Source organism: Schistocerca gregaria, chromosome 6 (assembly GCF_023897955.1).
Source record: "Schistocerca gregaria isolate iqSchGreg1 chromosome 6, iqSchGreg1.2, whole genome shotgun sequence".
Lineage (NCBI taxonomy): Eukaryota > Metazoa > Arthropoda > Insecta > Orthoptera > Acrididae > Schistocerca > Schistocerca gregaria.
Window position 1 is genome coordinate 90,355,531 of NC_064925.1, and position 25,460 is coordinate 90,380,990.

Sequence of the window (25,460 nt, forward strand, 5' to 3'; positions counted from 1 at the left end):
AAAATCTTCATAAACGCTCTGGAATGCTTCGTTAATAATGTGTTGTCTCCGAGGCATGATTATTTCATCATATACCGGGACCAGTATTACTGTAATTGTAGAGGTGGGCTTTGAAAGATTGGATTCGGTTGAGTAAATAGTTATGTTGTCATCTCTATTTCGAGGATGCATTTGTGGTAATGGAGTGGAGGATCTTTCAAAATTGGAGATGGGACTGGTAGTGAAGGGGTCATAATTTTGGGCAGAAGGTTCAGAAAATGACATTTGAACATGTGCTGAGCAGTTTGGTACTACTATAAATCCACTTGATACTGATGATGGTGTAGAATATTGAAATGAATTATGAGGGGATGGTGTTTCACACGAGAATGACCTCTCTTTAATTCTTTTGATAAATAAACCATCTATTTCATACATAATTAATTTCCTGTCATCTTGAGTAAGTTCCCATATCTTTTTGGCTAGTAGCTTAGCATACAGATCACATTCATCATCTTCAGAATTTGTACATTATGGACATTGACTAAATATATTCGTTAACTGACCAAATGCTGTGGCCATTTGCTGTTCTGCTATATTCGAAGCAGTGCGACGATGAGGTTTCTCCTTAGATTTACTTGTAGATGGTGAAGAAACCGTAGATGCAGGAGTCGAGGAACCTGCCACGCTGTTATAATTTTCTGTCTCCTTGGCTTCATCAATAATTTCTTCGCCAGCTGTTTCTGATGATCTTGATTGCTGCAAAAATTAGATTTTATTAATAATTCTACAGTACGAAATTTTTTTTTCAAATTTTAATTATTATTTTAACATTGTTTTCAGATGCCCTCTACGGTGGAAGATTGGATTAATATAGAAAGGGGATACAGCAGTAAATTCCTGCATTGTGGGATTGTTGGATGGCAAACATATAGTTATCGAGAGTCCACCTAATGGCGGAACTGAATATTTCAACTACAAGAAAACTTTCAGTATAGTGCTTTTGGCATTGGTCGATAGCAATTATAATTTTGTATTTGTTGACATAGGATGTCAAGGGAGGATTAGGAATGGTGGTGCTCTTAACAATTCATTATTATGGCAAAGAATCTGCAGAAATGAAATGAACTTCCCCACCCCATTCCCACTTCCTGGATCAAATTATAACGTAAACATGCCATATGTATTTTTAGCAGATGGTGCCTTTGCACTCAGCATGTTATGAAGCCTTACCTTGGACATCATGAGATTGGATCGTCAAAAAGAATATTTAGCAAACAATTGTCTAGAGCCCAGGTTGGAGTGGGAGAATACTTTTGGCATTTTAACATCAGTGTTCAGAATTTTTTGGAGACCTATTAATTTAGATCTCAAAACTGTGAAAGAAATTACTATGACCTGTGTGCTACTACATAACTTTCTCGTAAAAAGTAGATCTTCTATAGAAAGATATATTCCCCCTGGAACTTTGGATCTATGGGATAGTAATGGGAACCTGATAACACCTGGTGCATGGCGGAATATAAAAGAATATAATGCAATACTAAATTTGCCACTTGTACCTCGAAGATCACCGCTAAATGCCGTCAAGATTAGGGACGAATTTACTTCATACTTTTGTAGGAGTATGAATGCTTCATGAGGAATTCTGACTTCTTAATTTTAGAGCATGTACTTCATATTGTAGAAACAGTAAAAATCAAAACTGATAGATTCCAAAATACTGAAGTGTTTTTGCTTACCGTATCTGAGTTCAAACCAGTCTTGTTGGTATATATCAGCAAAAGAAATGATTCCATAAGCTGGTATGCAAACCAAACTGGTTCATAAATATCTTCAACTCCTGAGGGAAAATTATTATTACTTATTATTTACATCATATACATATTTATTTTGTTAGTAACACCACTATTTTAGTAAAAATAAATATATAACTTTGAAAAATATGCACTTTGTTCCAATCATCTATTTGTCAAATTTATTGTACATATATCCTGTAAATATTAATAAATAAATAAATTTGTACCTGAGCCAGAACGAATAAAATCTTATTTCTTCTTTAAATGTTTACAAAATGTGACCATAAGAATTTCCTTTTTCTTTTTAATCTCCTTGACAGGTTGCTTTAAAACTTCACTGAGGCGACTGCAGGCATCAGCCACTTTTTTTTACCCTTATGGTCTTTATTCCTCGGGTCCCAAATGCAGGGTTCTGCTTGATAACATTCGATTAATTGCAATATTTCCTCACTGGATCAGTTACCGGTATTCATTTTCCCTGCTGTAGCCTACTTCTATACAAATAGGAATGCACTTCTGTTTGACGGCAGTGCACAAACGATACTAAGTCCACAACAAACGTGTGGACGCATCGCAAGCGCTTGCCACAAGCCGCCTCTGATTTGTGCCAAAAAACTGACACTCAACTGGATCGGCCACAAGCACTAGCGAGCATACGCAAGTCAAGCCAAACACCCTATCTACATGTTTGAATTTGTGATGGCTTGTCAAGGTTTGGCAAGTGTGTGGACGAGGCATGAGGAGTGAGTTCGAGACGGACCAGCAGCGCAGTTGGGACGCAGCAGCACTGAAGTTGGGGACGGAGCACCGGTGAGGTGCCGACAGCCAATTGAGCTGTGGCTGGCTCATGCTATGCACTGGATTAAATCTTTGTTATGATTCTGTGTTTAGTCTCCCATGGTTACCGCGATTATGCTGTTATACTCTCCTTCCACAGGTGGCAGCAGTGGTGCGTATCGATATTCACACCTTGGACTATCTTTGACCTGGTGCTCATAGTTTCTGGCTGAGCGGTGTGCGACCAGTCAGTTGGTTGGCATGTAGCAGCAAGGAATTCTGTGCAGGATGTAGTTTGGCCGGGGCCACTGGTGGTTTCTATGCGGTGTCAGAGTGTGTGGGGCTGTTCCCATTGCTAAGAGGTCCATGGCCCACCGACCCTGGACACAAAAGACGAGGTTTTGATTTAACCTACCAGCAAGTCAAGACTGTTCACATTGTGTCATTTGGAGTTTGTTGTCAGCTGTTGGAATATTCCTGCGAGCAACAATGTGGTTTTCAAGTTGGAAAATTCTAGCCACTCTCTGGTGGAGTTTCACTGTATTTGGTTATTTGAATTGAAGTGCACCAGCGGAATCTTCTGTCTTGTGGCTGCTAATGTTCTGGTTACCTGCTCTGGGTGTTAACATAAATTTCAGGCAGTGTTGTTTCCTCATCGTGTTGTTGTTGTCCAGCATGGAGTGTAGTTCGACAGCTCCAAGTACAATTGTTTGTGGGCACCAATGTCTTCTACGTTGTTCCCTTAAACTCCCTGTTGTGCCCTGGTCAGGAGAGTTGGAAGTTATCCTGTCAGTGGATCTGTTGACTGTCAGTTGGTTGGGTTGTTGTCGGATCATGAATGGTTGGCCCGATGCCTGTCTCACCTAAGCAAGCATTAGTGTTTGAATTCCAGGCCGACCCTCAAACATCTGAGTGCCCTTGGGTGTACTGCCTTTTTTATTTGTTCTTTTTGTTTGCACTTGTATGGCTTCTAGCCAATTTTTTTAAATTAATGTTGTTTTGTCCTTAAGGTGTAAGATTTTTTAGGCCTTCAGCCTGATTTAAAGAACTGTTTAACATAAGGCCTTTGGTATTTTAAAAAAATAATGTTATGGAGTTTTAAGTGTTAGGCCTTCAGCTGATTTGAATTTAACTTGTTTGCCCTTGAAGTGTCCGATTCTTTGGGCCATCAGCCTAAATAAAGAACTGTTCCCTTTTAAATTTCTGATTATGCTTGCGTTTTAAGTTATTGGCCTTCAGCCATTTTTAAATTAAGGTGGCTTTCAGCTGATAATTAGGGCCCAAAGATTAAAGCTGTGTGTTTAAAAAAAATTTTTTTGTGCTCTTGTAATGTTTGATCAAATAATAAAGTTCGAGTGTAACTGACTGCCCTTTATTTTGGCCCCTTTCCACAATTTAAACTACCTGTTCTGTCCTGCAGGTTAAGCTGGGCGTCTCAGTACCATTTGGATGTAAAATAAGCTTAAAGACCAGAACACTTTCAAATATCCAGTTTATCATTACACCGCCACAGCGGATACAAGTTCTGAGCTGTGTGCTTTGCAAGAGCTGTAGCATGGGCAATGTTTCCTGTACTCACCACTGGTATACATTTCCTAACTGAGGCAATGAATGAAAATTTGTACCAAGGCCACGATTTGAACATGGGTCTCCTGCTTCTGGGCAGACATGCTAACTACTATGACACCCTTACACAGTGTCTTTGCACAGTGCATGAACTACCATAGCATGCTTTCCTCTTCAAACCAAATTTCCAGTCATGCCTCAGCCCACTTGGTATTCCCCTAAACTCAAACAGAATTGATGAGGCTCTCCAACTGTATAGGAATAACACCTCACAAGGGAACCTCCCCATCACACCCACCTCAGATTTAGTTATAAGTTGGCACAGTGGATAGGCCTTGAAAAACTGAACATAGATCAATAAAAAAACAAGAAGTTGTGTGGAACTATGAAAAAATAGGCAAAATATACAAACAGAGTAGTCCATACAAAAGATAGGCAACATAAAGAAGAATGTGAGCTCAGGTGTGCTGTGGTCCTGTGGTTAGTGTGAGCAGCTGCGGAATGAAAGGTCCTTGGTTCAAGTCTTTCCTCAAGTGAAAATTTTAATTTTTTATATTCAGACAATTATCAAAGTTCAGGCACTCACACATAATAAACTTTTTCTCTCCAAAATTCCAGTACATGTTCAGATTTGATTGGACATATGCAGGATTTGACTGTCTACACTCAGAAAAATTTGAAGACGTTAAAAACATGTGTTTTGACAGAGCACAGGGAAAACTGTGCGGCTGTGAAACTGTTGCATTCATTTGGTGCAGTTTATGTGACAAACTCTTATGTTTTCATCGCTTTTTTGGGAGTGATTATCACATCCATAAGAAAACCTAAATCGGGCAAGGTAGAAGAATCCTTTTACCCATTCGCCAAGTGTACAAGTTAGGTGGGTCGACATCATATTCCTGTCATGTGACGCACATGCCGTCACCAGTGTCGCATAGAATATATCAGACGTGTTTTCCTGTGAAGGAATCTGTTGACCTATGACCTTGTGAGCAAATGTTTTCGGTTCCCTTTGGAGAGTCACGTCCTTTCGTCTACTAATCGCACGGTTTTGCGGTGCGGTCGTAAAACACAGACACTAAACTTATTACAGTGAACAGAGACGTCAATGAATGAATGGACAGATCATAACTTTTTGAAAACAAAGAAAGAAAACTGTTCACTTGAGGGAAGACTCAAACCAAGGACCCCTCCTTCCGCAGCTGCTTACACTAACCGCGGGACCACGGCGCTCCTGAGCTCAGCTTATCCTTGATGTTGCCTAATCTTGCACATGGACTACTCCATTTGTATATTTTGCTTATTTTTTTCATAGTCCCACATAACTTCTTCCTGTTTTCTCGATTGATCTGTGTTCAGTTTTTCAAGGCCTATCCACTGTGCCAACTTATAACTAAATCTGAGGGGGGTGCGATGGGGTGGTTCCCTTGTCACCATCAAAGGAAATGGGGGCTCCTGCCTGAGACCCAGCCATAGGTGGTTTAATCAAATGAAACTGTGTATTTCCAGAGACCTTTTCAGGTCTTAAATACCTATGATGTATACACGCAGACTGGAGCAATGAATGAAAAATTACACCAAGGCTGGGACGTGAACCTGAGTGTTCTGCTCACTAGGTAGCTGTACTAACCAGCGTACCACCTTGGCTCAGTGGCTTTGCACAGCTGTACAGACTACCCTAGTATGCTTTCACCCTCAATCTAGGGTACTCCTTGCAGATGTGCAAAGCCACTATGCCATGGTGACATAGTAGTTAGCACATGTGTCTAGTGAGTAGGAGACTTCGGTTCAAACGCTGACCTTGATGCAAATTTTCATTCATTGCATATGTCTGCATATATACATCACAAGTGTCAGGCTTGAAAAGAACTCTGGGACCACGTGGTTTCATTTAATTACTGATCATTGGGTGTTCTTCTACATGAGGAGGGCTTTCTCTTCAAGGGCTAGAGGGCAGTATATTGTAACAAAAAAGTAATGGCTCAATCACCCATCATCTAACATGGAAACACACATTTTTTAAATTTATTTTTCAGAAGAGAAACTTAATAGCATGTTCTCACCTACGATATATTAAATTGCTTCTGCATTTCTTGTAAAAAAAAGTAATATGGAGTAATTAAGTTTCAAAATAACTATCAACAGAAAAATAAATTTCTAATTTGCCCAGTGCCAGTTCTAGCTCTGAATCCAAAAGAAGAATGGGAAATGTACCATATTTCATTGTATTTTGTTGTGTGTTATGCTGTGTTGTGCTTCTGCTCACTCACAAGCTACTTCCACGTACAGCAGAGCTCCTTCACATGAGCGATTTGATACTATGTGGGGCCACATTATGTGGTTATTGCTTGTGTTAGATGGTTAAACCAACTTCAAAATCTTAAGATATCCCTATATGTTGCAGCTTTCTTCAAACATAACTTCATTTTAGATAACAGCACAATCTGCAAAATGTCTGAAGTTGTTACTTACATTGTCTACCTGCTAATTAACACAAATTATGAATATTAAGGGTCTCAACAATCTTCCCTGGAGCATAACTGAAATTACTTCTACCTCTGTCAATGGCTCTCCATTGAAGATAATGTACTGAGTCCTGCCTACCACGGAGATTTTGGTGTAAATGTCATGTGATAAATTAATAAGCATTAGTGAGGTTCTGAGTCAAATACTTTTTGGAAGTCAAAAAACCATAATCCACCTCGCTGACTTTATCCATGGCATTAAGGATATCGTGTGCATAAAATGCTAGTTGGATTTCACATGATCGATGCTTATGGAATCCATGCTGAGGGGTATAAAAGTCATCATCCTGTTTGCAACAGCTCGTTACATTTGAGATAATAATATGTTGTAAGAGATGGGACAGCAGTTCTGTAGATCATTTCAGTTACTCTTCTAGTAGATAGATGTGATCTGTGCTTTCTTCCAAATAATGAGATAGATTTTTCTTTAATGGAACTACAGTATAATGTGGTTTAAATGAGCGCTAGTTTAGCTGTAAATTCTATATAGGACTTAAATAAGACTCCAGGGTGTTATGTAGCTTCGTTATAAATTAACAGGTACTCAATCTGTGTGATTCTGGAGTATAGTAGATTTCAATGCAGCTGTACCCAATTGTTCAACATGATAAGCCTTTTTGCTGTTATAATATTTTGTATCAATGGTAATGCATATCTTTTTAATACAAAATTATTGGTTTATTTTTACGTTTGAGGACACACATTTTTGTCATTTGTTTATCTTCTGTTATTACAAAAGACTATCCAATATTTAATTGATTATTCAAACTTAACTAAATACAGTAATTATTCGATGTAAGCTATTCCATGTATATGTCATCTGTGTTGAAAAATCGATAAGAAAGACTCTGATCTGTCTAAATAAACTTAGCCATGGTGGGCTCCCTCTTTGAATTCCCACCCCGTGTACCTGGCATATGCCTCTTCTTGCAGCTCAGAGCATGTGGTACAAGGCAGCATGATAGAGCCGCACTGGGCGGCAGTGCATCGGATGGGCAGCTCGTGTTTTGAAGCTGGACCAGAGGGTAGGCCACCCAGAGCCTGTGAGCAGTATGTGCCTTTTGGCCAAACTTAGCAAAACGTTTTGTCTAATAGTTGTTGGCACAGGGGTTATCTAAAGACAGAATGTTTGTGTTGTTTTTGCTATTTGATTCTGTTATTGGTTCTTCTCTGTGGAAGCCCCATAATGTAAGGAGCTTCCTGATCTTGCGTGACCTAATATCTTGTGGCATTGCCTTGGACAGGGTTAGGGTGACGTGTAGCAACCTGAGACACTTGTTATTGCAATTCAATTTACAACATTCAGCAATGGATTCGATGATTTGGTAATGCTGTACACTGTTTTAAGTGTGATCATGTTTAGCCATGGACCTGGTTTTTCAAGAGTATCAGCTGGTGTCCACTGATCCGACTGTGGTCACAGGGTTGTATTAAATGAAAATTACAGTGGATTTATATGCTTCCTCAGTCTGTTCCAGTTTTCTACTGTTGTGGCATGCTTTGGCTGTCTTGGCCCAGAACCTAGTGCATGCTCATCATATTACTGCTGTTAACATTGCCCCTGTACATCTGTAACATGGAATGCAGCACTGCCAGCTACACTTGGGCTGCCTTAACCCAAGTTATGGAAATTACTGTTTGAAATTTTGATGTTTGGGGCTTTGTCGAGTCAAGTGCTTTTGTTGGACATAGTGTCAACCCCGTTAGGATGGCCCCATGTTGGTCAGTTGTATATGAACTGCACATAATACTGGGATGTTGTCTGGACTTGTGGAATTATAACCCTCTGATAACAACTAACTGGCTCATTTGAGGTTCATGGATGTAAAAGGTAAAAGGGTATAAAACTATGATATGAATAGTATGCTCTGAAGATTACTTGAGTGTTTGTTCGCTAGCCATTTGTGAGCTGAAGAGTAAAATAAATTTACTCCCTGTCCCAGGGTTTATTAGATTGTTGTTCAGTTATTTGTTATTTAAATGCCTTTATGGGGTGACCTTTTGTCACCTCTTATTTATTTATGTTTTGCAAGTTGGTTCTGAGTATTAATTACTGGTTCTCTTCCTTCTTAAGTGGCGTTCTTGAGCCGCTATACGTACACAATCACTTGCTGAATCACTGAAGTGTTTTCTAGAGTATACCTTGAGAGACTTTTCACTGTCTGTCTGAAGACAGTTATATCAATCAGTGCACACTTGTTCTATTATTAATTACTTAACTGCTCATTTGGGTTAAGGAAACTAGCTCTGTCTGCCTAAAGGCAGCTCTATAAATTTGTGCAGCTGTTTACTTAAATTATCTAGATGCTCTTGGAGATTTATTTTAAAAGATTTTTTTTCCTAGTTGTCTAGAGGCAGCTGTAAGTTACACTGCCTTCCTGTACAGCTCTTATAGTTTAATCTTTTGAGATGAGTAATGCTTCTATGCTGTCTTAACGAGCCATCTGCTTCCAAGTGTTAATCATTTGTTCAAGCATTTTCTGAGTTGTGGCTCATAAAGATAGAAATGTTCAGTCTGAGGTCTAGGAACTACTGTCAGACACAGTTTTTTTTTCTGTAGCTGCTGGCTTATTTAAACTGTCATTAAATTAAGATGTGTAACTTCTTAAATCTGAAAAGTTCAGAATGTTATTTGTAAGCCTCTTACTTGGCTATATTTGATTTTAGTTATTTTTAAAATAAATGTGTTTTAATAAACAATGGCGAACGATGTGAATCTCAATCTGTTTAGTACTTCCACTTAGTTCGCTGTCTGCCTGCTTGAGGTTTGATAAATCTTATGTACCTCTGATTTCTGTTTTTGTCTGGCTAATAGTAGTAGTAGCAGTAGCAGTTTTAGTAGTAGCGAGTTGGATGTGAGCTGTGCTGGAGGGAAATCAAAATGTAACTCATCTCTGATGTGCGTTCGCAGGTTATATTGTTGTTTCATGAAGAGTGAAAAAAAAATTTGTGGTTATCTGAAAGTGAAGAATATATGTGAAAGTGATGAACTGCTGTTTCATTTTAAAGTTATTATATTTAGTACTGAAATACATCATTTTAAAGGCACAACTGATGTACACTATTGACGACTTTGCTGAATGAAGGAATTACACCACAATACAGAGACCACGTGGAAGATTAAAATGTTCTTAAACACTTCCAAGGCCCAGGAGCTCTCTAATTTGAAATTATTTCCCATTTATTTTCAAGACAAAGAGCACAACAGTAACAAGCTACAACAACAGACAGAAAAATGAGTATTGTTTTCAACTACTCACTTTTTACAAAGCACAATGTTAATGAATTAATTCTTGGACCCATATCTGCAAATCACTGACAGAACTGTCACTGTATTTTTGTTACATTAGTTATTTAACAATATGTCAACTAGAGGCAGGGCAGGGCACCACTAGAAGTTATAGCGATTTTAACCATTCTGCAGGAGGGCATACCTTCAGATTTTACATTAAATCTTAGTGGTCTCCTATGGCTACCAATAAGTGACTGGATGGAGAGTTGCCTAATATAAAAAGCACTTGTGTGGTGTGATGTGATGTGACAGCACCTGTCAACCATTTTGGGCAACCCTACAGTTCCCAACCCTTATGTCAAAGTAGTCATAGTCCAGATTGTCACAGAATCTTCGAAGCTTCTGGTGCTGGCCTATCTCTAGACTCAGAAGTAGGGCGCCACAATCAGTTTTGCGAACAATGCTGCATATTGAGATTCACAGAAATTGCACGAGCGAGGCTGATCACAACCTTTTCTGGTCAGTTACTATAATAATCCAAGCAAGAACTCGAAGCCCACACATGGGTGTTGTTTGTTCCAATGTGTGCCACAGTCTGTGACTGGTTGCATGCTGTACCCTATTGACTGTCAGAGCTCTCAGTTCAACACGCCCAATGAGTGCTGCTGCCACCTCACCCTCTTCCTCCCTCAAAGGCTCCACGTACACAAGATGTTCCTTCCCATATCTTGCTGATGTATCCACTAACTTATCCTTTATCTGAAGAGCATCCACAGTGGAGACATGCTTTGACTGATGAAATGTTTATCTGAACAGTAAACTAAATAATTTTAAAGTAACCTCAGAGCTTCTCTTACTTGAAGGACCTGTTACATTACAAAGATTATAATTTCTCTTTAAGAATCTAACATTATCATGACTATCAGAGTTCAGTTGGAATTTTCTAAATACCAAGTATAAGTTCTTTAACACTTTGAATTTTGAATATCACATTTCATGTATTAGTGTGGTTCTGTTGATGCAAGTCAGTTTTGTAATTGATCACATTTTAATATTTCCATATTTTTATTCAAAAATCAGCAAACTGAATTAACCTATTTGTACTATAACTTAAAATATTGAATTTGAGCTATTACAATTACTGAAGTTCATAACTTATAAAAGCAAAGTCTAAACAAAACTAATAATATTCCTTGTAAAAGAAGACATAATTTTTCCAAAAAAGTATATGTATTTTAGTAAAAGTATATTTTGCAATTTCTTTTGGTGTTAACAATCTGTTGTGTGTATGGTATTCGTTTTTGCACATGCATGGTGGTTGCATAATAATATTATGTTCAATTTCCAGAAGTGTTTTCATGAAATATGTGATTTTTTTTCCAAATGCAATAATACCAGTGATCATACTTGGTAGCAAGAATTTAGGAAGAAATAATAATAGAATTTAACCAATGGTCATCATACTGATTAAGAAATTTAATTTTTTATATTTTCAGGGTGTATATGTGGACAAGGAAATAAAATTCCCTGATTTTTCCATGATTTCCAGGTTAAAAATACGATTTCTCCCAGGTGACAGTATATTTTCCCTTATCAATCCTTTGAATGGTTATGGTTTTATACACTGGCGTACAATTTCCCGACACTTTAGAAAACGAAACTCTTGGAAAAAAGACACGTTTTAGAAACATCTTTGATGTGCAGCAACATGTACGCTGCATATTTTCTTTTTACGAAATTATACACTGGAATTTCACCAAACAAGGCACGTTACTTTCCGAATCATTAAAATCGAAATTTCGATGTGCTTTTGTAGGCCGTTCGTAGCTCATGTCACGTGATCTCGCCAGCCGATGACAGCGGATATTCAGAGCATAGTACACATGATGTAGTCAGCCAACAGCAACATCACTGTTAAGTAACACGAACACACAAACAGGGAAAGTTAATAGTTTAAATTAATATACATAGTGGTGCTACAAGAAAACCAAAGTTTTCGCATATAATATTGTTCTCAAGCTGCAAGAGAAGCTAAGCTTTCGCATATACCTTTTTTGCACGTGTTACACTTTAAGATATATCACACAAATGTGCCAGTAAAATTTTTAATAAGGACATAAATGTCTGATCTTCAGGGTTCAAAATTCTTCTAAATGGCGCGTCATCAAAGAGTTGATTTTTAAATGAGAGTCAAACGCTCTGTGATTTAATAAATTCATAGTACATTCTTGCACATAGTTCAGCTTACGTAAAAGGATATTTACTTTGAAAGTAACGCTTTTCAAACTACTATTCGCAATTTTTTTCCGCGACCAGAGTAGAAATAGGTTCGTTCCAGCAGTTGCCACATAGCGCAGATAACAGGCGACACCGCGCTTGCGTAGCTATCATAATGTAGGAAGCCCGTATGTACGTACGTGAAAAACATTAAAAAGACCGTACATTATGTCATAAAAGAAACAAGACATCAGAGGATACTACAAAAGCATCGGAATTTCGTGAACAGTATTAAAATGCGCACATTTAAAGTGCGTACTTAAAATGCACATTTGTATGTCCGGGTTCCCAATGAACTAGACCTCAACTTGATATTAAGCTTTCCAGTGTGGTTTTCAGGGTGTACATTTTCTTGGAGCACCAGTACTGTATTATATCATGTTTGGAGCTTTATTATGACATAATGCCATAAGTGCTAGAAAATGAAAACGTGCACTTGAAATGCAGCGAACAGTTGAAACTAGCCAGTACTGTGGAATTAAAGATTTCGTTTCAAATTCATTGACTGCCTCTGCGGAAAAGGTTAAAAAAGTCAAATTTCTTAAGCAAACAGACAAAAGAAACTTCATTGTTCCGCAAGGTGATTAATGCTTGACTGTCAGAATGGTGGAAATAAAATGAAATCTGAAACTAATGACATATTTTAGCCTTCCGCAATTATGTGAATGTGTTTTAATTCACTTGATAGCTCTCGGCCACATATATCCGTTTTGTTTTCATTTGACGTGAGAGTAAACGAAGAGGAAACAGCAAAATCACTAAATGTAAACACGGGTCATGTGGAGACTACCCGCTATAACTCATACTGCTCTGCTCATTACCCCGGATCTGCGACATTTGCGAACAGAGTCAATACTAAAAAAGTCGGATTTTCAAAATATGTTAATCTTGTAGCGCACATCTTTCTGAAAAGTCTGAAACATAAAACATATGTATCCGAGGAAATGTAAGACATATTATTTGCTCTTATCTTGCCGAAGTGCAGTGCCACGCTTCTTCATAAAGCATTTTTCTACTGCACGTCCAAACCATATTCAGGCGAGTGGTAATTGAAATGTCCTGTGGTTCCTCTGCTGCTCCCAGTCGGCCGGTTTGACAGCCTGACTTCTTCTCTTTTTTTTTCCTTTTTTTTTTTTAAACCACCTCGATAGCGGATGGAATTATTTGCAATCGAGAGAACAAGAACTCTTCATAAAATCTGAACTCTTTACTGCCTATTAGTTATTAACAGCAGATTGTGTGACATAAAATGAAGTATAAGATAAATGAAACCAATACTAACAAGAGATAAGCAAGAAATTACACATTTCTTCAAACCTTAGCTCCTAGCACTTTTTTTTCTCTCTAATCTTGCTACAGCTTTACATGGCGTGCTTTTCTTTCTGCGAAAGAATCTATTACCTCGAAAGAATCTATTACCTCGAAAGAATCTATTACCTCGAAAGAATCTATTACCTCGAAAGAATCTATTACCTCGAAAGAATCTATTACCTCGAAAGAATCTATTACCTCGAAAGAATCTATTACCTCGAAAGAATCTATTACCTCGAAAGAATCTATTACCTCGAAAGAATCTATTACCTCGAAAGAATCTATTACCTCGAAAGAATCTATTACCTCGAAAGAATCTATTACCTCGAAAGAATCTATTACCTCGAAAGAATCTATTACCTCGAAAGAATCTATTACCTCGAAAGAATCTATTACCTCATCAAAGTTCGTCAAACGTTTTGCTACATGAAAAATCAAAATGTCGTTACGTAATACTGAAAAAGCTGTTAATACAAATAATAGCCGAGACTGGAGTGATTTCTTGATCTGATTACGTCTATTTGGTCACTGCCTGCTACACAAATCAAAATAGGCCTTTCTAATATGGCAGCAGTTTTGTAACACACCAAATAAACGAGACTGTTTTGGCACAAATGGCCATTTTCATAACACGACAGAATATAATTCACGAAGTGCCAATATCAAATGCCTATTAGGCCCACCACACAAGCAAAAAGCTTTATGTTAGAAAATAGTTTCATGTATCATTCATACGCACCAGCTTCTAAAGCTGGAGATCGAAAAGTAGTATTATGAAATTTTTATATAAATTTGGAATCGTCTTATGCTTCCAAAATTTGTGCGATGTTCCCGTTTCTACTCCTTCTTCGTTCTAACAATCTTGTCATTACCAATTCTGTAACTATTGCTGCCATTGTCAAAATTTTTTCGCCGATTAACTTCACTATGCCTGTCAGAATCAAAGGTTTAGTTACCCCGCGATTATTTTCCGGTTATGCGTTATTACGTGTTCGAACAACACGTTTTTCGCGTTACTTCCAGAATAGCAATTACGCGTCTGATAGCCGGGGACTGTACAGCTATTCCTTACTAGTGTAGCGATTTGGCCAAAAATTTTCTGTCAGAATTTCATTTTCTTGGATACACCGAGAAGATAAACGTAATCTTTCACATCTGTTAGTCGTTTATTTCCATTCTGGTAGTCTGAATCTATGGATTTCACTAGTAATTATAACAATGCTGATCATTCGCAAATCCAATCAACCACATAATCAGACAGCTCGTACTGCACCGCCCCCCTTTGTCTGCGAAAGTTTATTTCTAGATGCGACGAGGATTCTTCTGACAGAATCACGTACACTATGCTTGCATTCAAAAGTCAACTTATGATTCATTCATAAATCAACTTACAATGTGTTCAAAAACCAACAGGGAAGCGTTTCAAAATCATATGAATAATCGGTAGACAAACGTGTGCTGGACGCTAGGCGCTTTGTGAAACAAGTTTTTTTTCCTCGACAATATGAACTTGGCGCCCCCTTTTCCCGGTAGCATCTAGCTGCTTGCTGCGACTGCTTGCACAGCCAACAGCCACATTCCTGTAATCAGAAGCGGGAGGATCTACTACTCAAACGTGACTACACTGCGCACGCGTATGAACCCGCGCGTAACTGCTAAAACAAATCGAATGTAAACAGTTGCGACTTCACGCTCATCAGAGGCAATTTGTTGTTAAGAAGCACTGCATAATCTTCCTAAAGCCTTTCACACATTTTCAATTGGCAGACGCTTGCATGAGCACTGTGTGTCGTTGTATATGGCCCCTTTCCTTTGCAATTTAAGTTATTTTAGTTTTTTTTCTCTTGTTTATGTTTTATTGTTGAAGTATTATTCAGCTTAGCGGGATACAGTAATATCCTTTGTTTAGAGTATCGGTTCTTACCAGTCAAAATTACAAAAATTTAACTGAAAACTCAAACAATGAAAAATTCCCGAGTTTTTCCTGGATCTCCCGGTTGTCCCGGGTCGTATACACCCTGATTTTACTTCCACTTTACTTAGTTTCTCCTATTTAATATGCTACATATCCATTACAGTCTTACTTAAAACGAGTTTTAATTACTGAGCTGCTAACATAAAAACGGAAATTACGAACTGATGTCATAATATTAATTCTGGGTGTTTGCATTATAAACAACAAATATGCTGGTATAAAATTTAAAGATTCACTTAAGTTAACTTTTTGATGTTATACTCACTCACAGACTTACGGGAAGCCAAAGATAATGGTGATTTATGACAAAACATTGACAATACACGCCACTGTCAAAGGAGAAAACCAAATAAAATGTGATATGACAATCACACGCAGTAGCATGCCACAGCAGTCAACATTGAAAGTTTACAATCACAATAAATTGTTGGCGATGACTTAGAACAAACAAGGGGTCAATTTTTGTGTCCGATTCCACTCGGCGGCTTTGATCAATTACGTCATGCCTAAGGCACAGACGCTAGATGCTACAAATACATAGAGGCAAACTTTGAAAGCAGCTGATCATATTCGTTAACAAACGAATGTAGCACTTGATAAAATTGCAAACGTTGTTCATGTGATTAATTATTTAGCCACAAATTATACCGACAAGAATTAAAGGTAACGAAAATAGATAAGAACAGAAGACGAGAAGTACATGTCCCAAATAAATTACTATCGTAATTTATGCTAGTAAGAAAAGCACAGAGAACCTTTAAATCCAGTACAGTATAGCGCGTAATGAAGTCAAATATTATGAATCTGCGTTAACTTTTTGGTACTAATTGTTGCATCTAAAGTGGCAACTACACAAGTAACAAAAATTGACAAAAAGGAGGGTTTAACAAATGCTGCAATCGCCAACTGGAGCTGACCTATATAGGTTAGTTCTGGTTAACCGATTGCAACCATTCCACAGTTCGTTGTTTTGATCGTTTCCAATACAAGTGTGTACACTAAAGTGTTACAGGATTTCTATGTATGGTATTACTGTCTTCATTAGTATGAAAAAGAGAAAAATTTGGAAGCTGTACCTACAATATTAATTAGTTGCTCGTAGTAGTTACGAGATCAATGAGGAATCCCACAAAAACATAGTCCACAGATTTACTTCAAAAGCGTTCAAAGTTAAGTACCATCGAAATGTTGGAATCGATAACTAGACTTGACCTCCTATTTAGGTCAATTCTAGATACCGATTCCAACTATTCGGTGATTCATTAATGAGCTTTTCTTTGCACGTGTGTGCACTAAAATGTAGGCTAATATCTCTGAACTCCTGCAAAAAAGTTACTAATATTGGAATCGGTAACTAGAATTGAACTATATAGATGGTCAGTTCTAGTTACCGATTCCAATTTTTGTTATACACTGCAGTAGTTTTAGAGAGCAAATACAAATGTAGAAACGGTGTTAAGATTCAGTGCACACAAATGCAAAAGTAAGTTACATATGAATCATGGAGCAGTTGTAATCTGTAACTGGAATTTACCTACATAGGTTATTTCTAGTTATCGATTCCAAAATTATTTATTTTTGGTAGATATTCGTTTGTCATGTACTGGCTTTCTTTTAGAATTTAGTGTGTCTGATTCTCCACATTTTGTGTTACTGTTTACTATTGTTTCCAATCATTTAATTTTCTGATACACTTCAGTTTATCCCCACCCAAAACCCCCACTTTCCCGAGCTTCTCCCATTAGAGTCAATAATAAATATGAAATTAATGTTATTTTATAACAGTGTAACTTCACTATGTGCTTTTCTTCATTGCTCAAAGCAGACGCGTGGAGTCGGACACTAGAAGTTATCCGTAAACTGTATCCCTCCGCTGTTTCTGCGATCTGTCATCCCGTGACTTTGATAGGCAATCATTATTGGAAATTACCAAATGAACAGTGTCAGTGCAACCGAGAAATATATTTTCGTCTGTATAGGTGATTATTTATGAGGGCCTAATGTAACGTTTCAGTAACCCAACTGACAAGCAGTTATCTGCAATGGTATTATTAATATTTCCAACAGTTCCTCCTCAGTTGTTACATGGTATACGAGAGAAACGCTTGCCCTATGTTCTTCCTTTGGCTTTAGTTTTATATTATTGGTAGTGTGACATTGAGAATCATAACACAAATACCACACAGAATGAATAGAAGTTCATGTTTAGAGTACGGATTAAGACCACGTTGTTATGTTCACAAGTATCTGAACCACATTGTCAGTCACTCGAGATAGCAATAATTCAAAATATCAGTGACAACAGAACTGGACAATTTGCCACAGCATCATTACACAGTCTTCTGCAGAAGTAAGGTTAGTTTCTAAGTTTGTGAATAAACGTAGGGGCACGTAATGCCTCTCTCCCTCCCCCTATGCCCCAACAGCTTTCATTACCAGATGTATTGGCAGTTGTATAATGCGAATTATATTGATAGTAATTTGTAGCAGTAGAAAAGTTTAATAATCCGTGTGATTTTCCAGGTGCAGTTCCCACATAGATTACAGACTGCTCTATGTACCCATCCACGTCTAGAAAAGATAACTGAAAATTCCAGATGACCCATGAAGAATTTGCAATGTATGAGAGTGATAATTGATAACATAATTTTGCAAAATGAGTATTGGTACAGAGTGTCATTGAGAAGTCATTATGTGACTGGAAAGAGATGATAAATTAATGTGAACTACACCTTGAGTGAATTAAGCAAATTGCATTCTGATCTTTCATCCCATACTCCAAAATTTTCTGCCGTGCCTTTAGTGATAAAGATTTGCTAGAACGTGACACTGATCTGTCAAACTCTTCTGCCTTGAATGTGCATTGTGATGGGCAGAGTGACCTGTAGCATAGCCCGAGGTGTAGGTTACATTGGAAGGTTGCTTGTTTGAAGGTTGATGTGCAAGTGAAAACTGTGGAAAGCACTGCTTTTACAGTTACAAGTTGACACTGGGAATAGTACCAATGCAATATTTGAAGATACAAACAAAAGTTTAACTGCTTATTGTACTGTCAGAAAAAAATATTCGCCTTGTGAGAACAGTTGTTAAACATTTGGCAAAACTTACATAGTAGACACCAGATTGCATCTTTAATAGTTCATGTACGATATATGTATGTAATACGCATCAAAATACTCAGAGCCTTATCCCTTATCTGTTATCTGTTTTTGAAATTACCCTGCAGTTTTAAGTGATGAAAAGCACTCCGTCTTCAGGCCACAAGTGGCCCATCGGGACCATCTGACCGCCGTGTCGTCCTCTGTTGAGGATGCCAATAGGAGGGGCATGTGGTCAGCACACCACTCTCCCGGTCGTTATGATGGTTTTCTTTGACCGGAGCCGCTACTATTCGGTCGAGTAGCTCCTCAATTGGCATCACGAGGGGGAGGGCACCCCGAAATATGGCAACAGCGCATGGCGGCTGGATGGTCACCCATCCAAGTGCCAGCCACGCCCGACAGCGCTTCACTTCGGTAATCTCACGGGAACCGGTGTCTCCACTGTTGCAAGACTGTTGCCTTTAAGTGATAAGGAGTTTGTTTAAATTTGTGATGGAAATTCCAGACTATGCTATAGGTCTGCCTTTTAGCACAACCTTTATTCGCTCTTCACATTTCTCGGCTGCACCAATTCTCAACCGAGTATAAAATTTTTCTCAAAGCAAATTAGCTTCTTGGTTCATTTTTGCGACCATAAGCATGAAATATATTCCTAACATGAGGCACAAGGTTCTTAGACAAAAGGTTCAAAGGAAGCATGATGAAATTCGGCCAACAGATGGCCCATGGCATAGAAAGTTAATGGCTACTTGCGACTCCTAGTTGTGACTGAAATTCCAGCCAGATTCTGTAGAGTTGCTATTTTGATATCTGTGACTTCTCAATCACTGTGGTTTATAACATATGCGATTTCTTGCTCACCCCTCCAAACTTCTATGAAAAGACAGACCCATGCATCCGAGAGGTAAATGCAATGTATTTTCTTCCATTTTATTAATGTAACCCAAGGCAATGTGATAATTTTTTCTAGAAAAGGGAAAAGAAACAGTGAGAAGTTGTTATGTGGGATGTTCGCTGTTTTATGATCATTATTATTTATTTGTATAACATTTTTACTTTATCGAACCCATTCTCTGTTTTATCCAAGTAATCCTTCAGTGTATTAAATGTATTGCATAACAGGTACTTCTTAGTTGCCTTTTTAAATAAGTGTATTTTTGCAATTTCTTTAACCTCTCTTGATAATTTACTGCAAAGTTTTATTCCTTGGTGGAAAATGCTGTTTTGAATTTTACATTTATTTATGATTGGTAAATGTAAGTTGAGTCTAGCTCTTGTTGGATGGTCATGGACGGAGCTGTTTGTGCAGTAATTACCAATGTTTCTTTTTTTGTGTGTACAGCTGACTGGTAAATGTATTCACATGGAGCAGTTAAAATCCCCAGTGTTTCGAACAGATCTTTACAATGAGCTTGACTACTTTTGGTCATCATTCTCATGGCTCTTTTCTGGAGTTTGGCAATTGTGTTCATATTTTGTGCATTTGTTTCCCAAAAAATTAATACCATAGCTAAGAATTTAGTGTACATATGAATAGTATGTCACTAAAAGTCACTGCATGTTATACAATGATGATAGGATTCAAGGGGCATAACATGCTGACGACATTCTGTTTGCTAGTACCTGTGTGTGTGTGTGTGTGTGTGTGTGTTCACACTGCTTCAGCTGAGAATCAATATTCATTCCTACAAGCTCTGCATTTCTTACAGAGTCTATAGAGGTGCCATCTATATTTAATTCTTTTGTTATGCCAAATTAAGCTATTTTTGTATAAAATGTACTGTATCCTACTTTTAGTGTTACTCAGGAACAACAACACGGATGTAGTAGAATGATACTCCATGAGGTGCTTCATTAGTGTGAGTCCCCTTGCCTCTCACAATTTGGGGTGCTTAATTAATGAAATTAGCCATGATAAAATTGTTCAAAATTATCCCCAGTTGCTTCTATTAGCTCCAAAAAATCTTCACAGAGAAGTTGTAAATAAGATTCCTCAGTAACATTCTAGTCAAAAGATATGGTCCCACCAAGTAACTGTTTAAAATTCCACACCAGACCTTTAATGACTATTTCTGTAGATTGTCAATGGGTCTGTGCCAGTGTGGATTGACAGTGGACCAATAATGACAATCATGATGATTTAATTTGCCATTGTTTTTGAATGTGGCTTCATCGGTGAACATAAGGTATCTAGAAGATCATTGTCACCTCTTATTTCCAAGGCCCATTGGCAGAAAAGCATGCGTATTTGCATATCTTTCGGCGTTCATGCCTGTGTCATTGTGATATGATACACACGATATTTATGTGCCCTCAGAATCCTCAAAACAGTTGCTTTTGGTATTCCAGTTTGTCTCTGAATCGCACGACTACTCATTTTGTGATCCAGTTGAACACAAGCAAGAACCATAAGGGTAAGAGTGTCATTTTTATTGTATTCGCGATGGCGAGGTGGATGGTGCATGTATCCATTTCCAGCTCATTGAGTGCAATTTCGAATAATGTTTTTGCTTGGATGTTGTCTGTTTGGGAAACAATCCACATACAATTGCGTAGCTGCAGCATAATTGTTACGGCATTCACCTAAAATTAACAAATCAACTATCTCTGTTGGGGGAGAGTGAGCCATGTAGCACTAAAGAATAATTTACTTTCATCAGTTGATTTTTATGGTTCACAGTCTGAAAGTGAAGAGATATATATATTAAAAACAAAGATTCCAAGACTTACCAAACGGGAAAACTCCGGCAGACAGGCACAAGAACAAAACACACAAACACACACACAGAATTACTAGCTTTCGCAACCGATGGTTTCTTCTTCAGGAAGGAGAGGGAAAGACGAAAGGATGTGGGTTTTAAGGGAGAGGGTAAGGAGTCATTCCAATCCCGGGAGCGGAAAGACTTCCCTTAGGGGGAAAAAAGGACAGGTGCACACGCACACGCACACACGCACACGCACACACGCACACGCACACACGCACACGCACACACGCACACACACACACGCACACACACACACGCACACACACACACGCACACACACACACGCACACACACACACGCACACACACACACGCACACACACGCACATATCCATCCGCACATACACCTATATACATATATATAAAATTTGGCGTAATGAAAGAATTGGTGCACATTTTGTAATGATATGATGTGTCCTCACATCATTTTAAATAAATCTGAGTTCTTCCCCAATTTTAATTTTTCTTGATTTCAGCACCATCTGTCAATGGTTTAAAAAATGTTTCAGACAAAACTTGATGACTTTTTTATGGAGAATTCGAATCTGCAATAAAAATGGTGTCTCCACTTAGGATTTAAAATTTGCCCCCCATCCCACCCACAGGGGTGGGGGCTGGAGGTCACGTGTAGTATCATGTGATGTCCCCCTTTGAGTTTACAAACTTGTCTTACCCACTGTTTTTACCCGATGTGTAGTTTTTGAGATAATCTCATCCGTAACTTCAGATGGACCACCCTGTATAGCAGGAACAGTATTGGTCCTAATATGCTACTTTGCCAAACCCCTATGATAATGTATTTTGGTTCTGACAAGTGTTTTACTAAACATTTAGAGCTATTTCAAGTATGTGTTATCTCTACTCTTTGTACTCCATCTGCTAGGTATGATCGAAACTAGTCATTAGCTATCCCTTTTATTCCTAATACTTCTAATGTATTTAATAGAATCTTATGGTTGACTGTATCAAAGGCCTTAGAAAGATTCAAAAATATGCCTATGACACTCATCTTTGTCAAGAGCATCAAGTACAATTATTGTCAATAGTACTGCGGCTGACTCCGTATTTTTGTCATTTGGGAAACCAAACTGTGATTCCATTAAAAGATTGTATTTATTCAGGTAATTCATTAATCTGTCTTTCACAATTGTTTTTATTATTTTTGGAAATGGTGACACTAGGGAAACAGGCTGGTTATTTTCTGTGTCTTTTGCATTACCTTTCTTAAGCAAATGTACAGCTCTTGCCTGTTTTAACTGCTCTGGAAATGTCCCTGATGTGAAGGACTATTATATTTGTTAATGGGGGCTTGTATAATCTCTATAAATTGTTTCAGTACACACACTGGTACTTCATTTAAGCCTACTGACAATTTTTTAGTTCTGGAACAGTTTTACTGACTTCATGATCTGTGGTTGGAAGTAACATCATTGTGTCTTGTGCAACATTATTTACAGGTGTTGTATTCTTTTGGGGCAGTTTTGGTGTAACTTCTCTGCAACACTTGAAAAATGTTTGTTTACGCAGTTTGCTAAGTGTTGTGCATCATTTATCATTTATAACCTTATCCCCCTCCCCTGGCAGTATGTTATTCTGCATTTGTTTGCCTCTCCCAGTTTCCTTTCTTTTTTGTTTTTTTGTATATTTTTTGTTTTGTTTTTTAATAACATCCCAGATGTCCATTCTACAGATCGGAGTGTGGAATGTCAGATCCTTTAATAGGGCAGGTAGGCTAGAAAATTTAAAAAAGGAAATGGATAGGTTAAAGTTAGATATAGTTGGAATTAGTGAAGTTAGGTGGCAGGAGGAACAAGACTTTTGGTCAGGTGAATACAAGGTTATAAATACAAAATCAAATAGGGGTAATATAAGAGTAGGTTTAATAATGAATAAAAAAATATGAGTGCAGGTAAGCTACAACAAACAACTTAGTGAACGCCTTAATGTGGCCAAGATAGACACAAAGCCCACGCCTACTACAGTTGTACAAGTTTATATGCCAACTAGCTCTGCAAATGATGATGAAATTGAAGAAATGTATGATGAGATAAAAGAAATTATTCAGATAGCGAAGGGAGACGAAAATTTAATGGTCATGGGTGACTGGAGCTCGATAGTAGGAAAAGGAAAAGGAAAAGAAGGAAACGTAGTAGGTGAGTATGGATTGGTGGTAAGAACTGAAAGAGTAAGCCGCCTGGTAGAATTTTGCACAGAGCACTACTTAATCATAGTTAACACTTGGTTTAAGAATCATGAACGAAGGTTGTATACATGGAAGAACCATGGAGATACTAAAAGGTATCAGATAGATTATATAATGGTAATACAGATATTTAGGAACCAGGTTTTAAATTGCAAGACATTTCCAGGGGCAGATGTGGACTCTGACCACAATGTATTGGTCATAAACTGTAAATTAAAACTGAAGAAACTGCAAGAAGATGGAAATTTAAGGAGATGGAAACTGGATAAACTGTCTAAACCAGAGGTTGCGCAGAGTTTCAGGGAGAGCATAAGCACACAGTTGACAGGAACAGGGGAAAGAAAAACAGTAGAAGAAGAATGGGTAGCTTTGAGGTATGAAGTAGTGAAGGCAGCAGAGGATCAAGTAGGTAAAAAGAAGGGGGTTAGTAGAAATCCTTGGGTAACAGAAGAAATATTGAATTTAGTTGATGAAAGGAAAAATATAAAAATGCAGTGAATGAAGCAGGCAAAAAGGAATACAAATGACTCAAAATTGAGATATGACAGGAAGTGCAAAATGGCTAAGCAGGGATGGCTAGAGGACAAATGTAAGGGTGTAGAGGCTTATCTCACTAGGGGTTAAGATAGATACTGCCTACTGGAAAATTAAAGATACCTGTGGAGAAAAGAGAACCACTTCTATGAATATCAAGAGCTCAGATGGAAACCCAGTTCTAAGCAAAGAAGGGAAAGCAGAAAGGTGGAAGGAGTATATAGAGGGTCTGTACAAGGGCGATGTACTTGAGGACAATATTATAGAAATGGAAGAGGATGTAAATGGGAGATACGATACTGCGTGAAGAATTTGATAGAGCACTGAAAGACCTGAGTCGAAACAAGGCCCCCGGAGTAGACAACATTCCATTGGAACTACTGACGGCCTTTGGAGAGCCAGTCCTGACAAAACTCTACCATCTGGCGACCAAGATGTATGAGACAGGCGAAAAACCCTCAGACTTCAAGAAGAATATAATAATTCCAATCCCAAAGAAAGCAGGTGTTGACAGATATGAAAATTATCGAACTATCAGTTTAATAAGTGATGGCTGCAAAATACTAACACAAATTCTTTACAGACAAATGGAAAAACTGGTAGAAGCTGACCTTGGGGTAGATCAGTTTGGATTCCGTAGAAATATTGGAACATGTGAGGCAATACTTACCTTACGACTTATCTTAGAAGAAATATTAAGGAAAGGCAAACATACGTTTCTAGCATTTGTAGTCGTAAAGAAAGATTTTGACAATGTTTAATGGAATACTCTCTCTCAAATCCTAAAGGTGGCAGGCGTAAAATACAGGAAGCAAAAGGCTACTTACAATATGTACAGAAACCATATGGCAGTTCTAAGAGTCGAGGGACATGAAAGGGAAGCAGTGGTTGGGAAGGGAGTGAGACAGGGTTGTAGCATCTCCCTGATGTTATTCAATCTGTATATTGAGCAAGCAGTAAAGGAAACAAAAGAAAAATTTGGAGTAGGTATTAAAATCCAAGGAGAAGAAATAAAATCTTTGAGGTTCACTGATGACATTGTAATTCTGTCAGAGACAGCAAAGGACTTGGAAGAGCAGTTGAACGGAATGGACAGTGTCTTGAAAGGACGATATAAGATTAACATCAACAAAAGCTAAATGAGGATAATGGAATGTAGTCGAGTTAACTTGGGTGATGCCAAGGGAATTAGATAGGAAATGTGACAAAGTAATATAGGAGTTTTGCTATTTGGGGAGCAAAATAACTGATGATGGTCAAAGTAGAGAGGATATAAAATGTAGACTGGCAGTGGCAAGGAAAAGGGTTTCTGAAGAAGAGAAATTTGTTAACATTGAATATAGATTTAACTGTCAGGAAGTCGTTCCTGAAATTATTTGTATGGAGTGTAGCCATGTATGGAAGTGAATCATGGATG

General features: G+C 38.0%; 1 protein-coding gene across 1 annotated transcript; it reads right to left on the minus strand.

The window, feature by feature from the left end:
* Positions 1-433: 433 nt before the first annotated feature.
* Positions 434-15,765, minus strand: LOC126278701 (uncharacterized). The gene is made up of 3 exons (XM_049978971.1): positions 15,707-15,765; positions 1,722-1,822; positions 434-738 (listed from the first exon to the last, which is right to left on the minus strand). The coding sequence occupies exons 1-3, from the start codon at positions 15,753-15,755 to the stop codon at positions 511-513; spliced, it is 378 nt and encodes a 125-aa protein (XP_049834928.1). The 5' UTR covers positions 15,756-15,765; the 3' UTR covers positions 434-510.
* Between the last annotated feature and the right edge of the window lie 9,695 nt (positions 15,766-25,460).

Coding starts and splice junctions, on each gene's coding strand:
- LOC126278701 (XM_049978971.1), bottom strand. CDS start 15,755: ATGTTTTGTCATAAATCACCATTATCTTTGGCTTCCCGTAAGTCTGTG. Junction 1,823..15,706: donor GGCTTCCCGTAAGTCTGTGA/GTGAGTATAACA, acceptor ATTTTCCCTCAG/GAGTTGAAGATATTTATGAA. Junction 739..1,721: donor CTGGTTTGAACTCAGATACG/GTAAGCAAAAAC, acceptor TAATTTTTGCAG/CAATCAAGATCATCAGAAAC.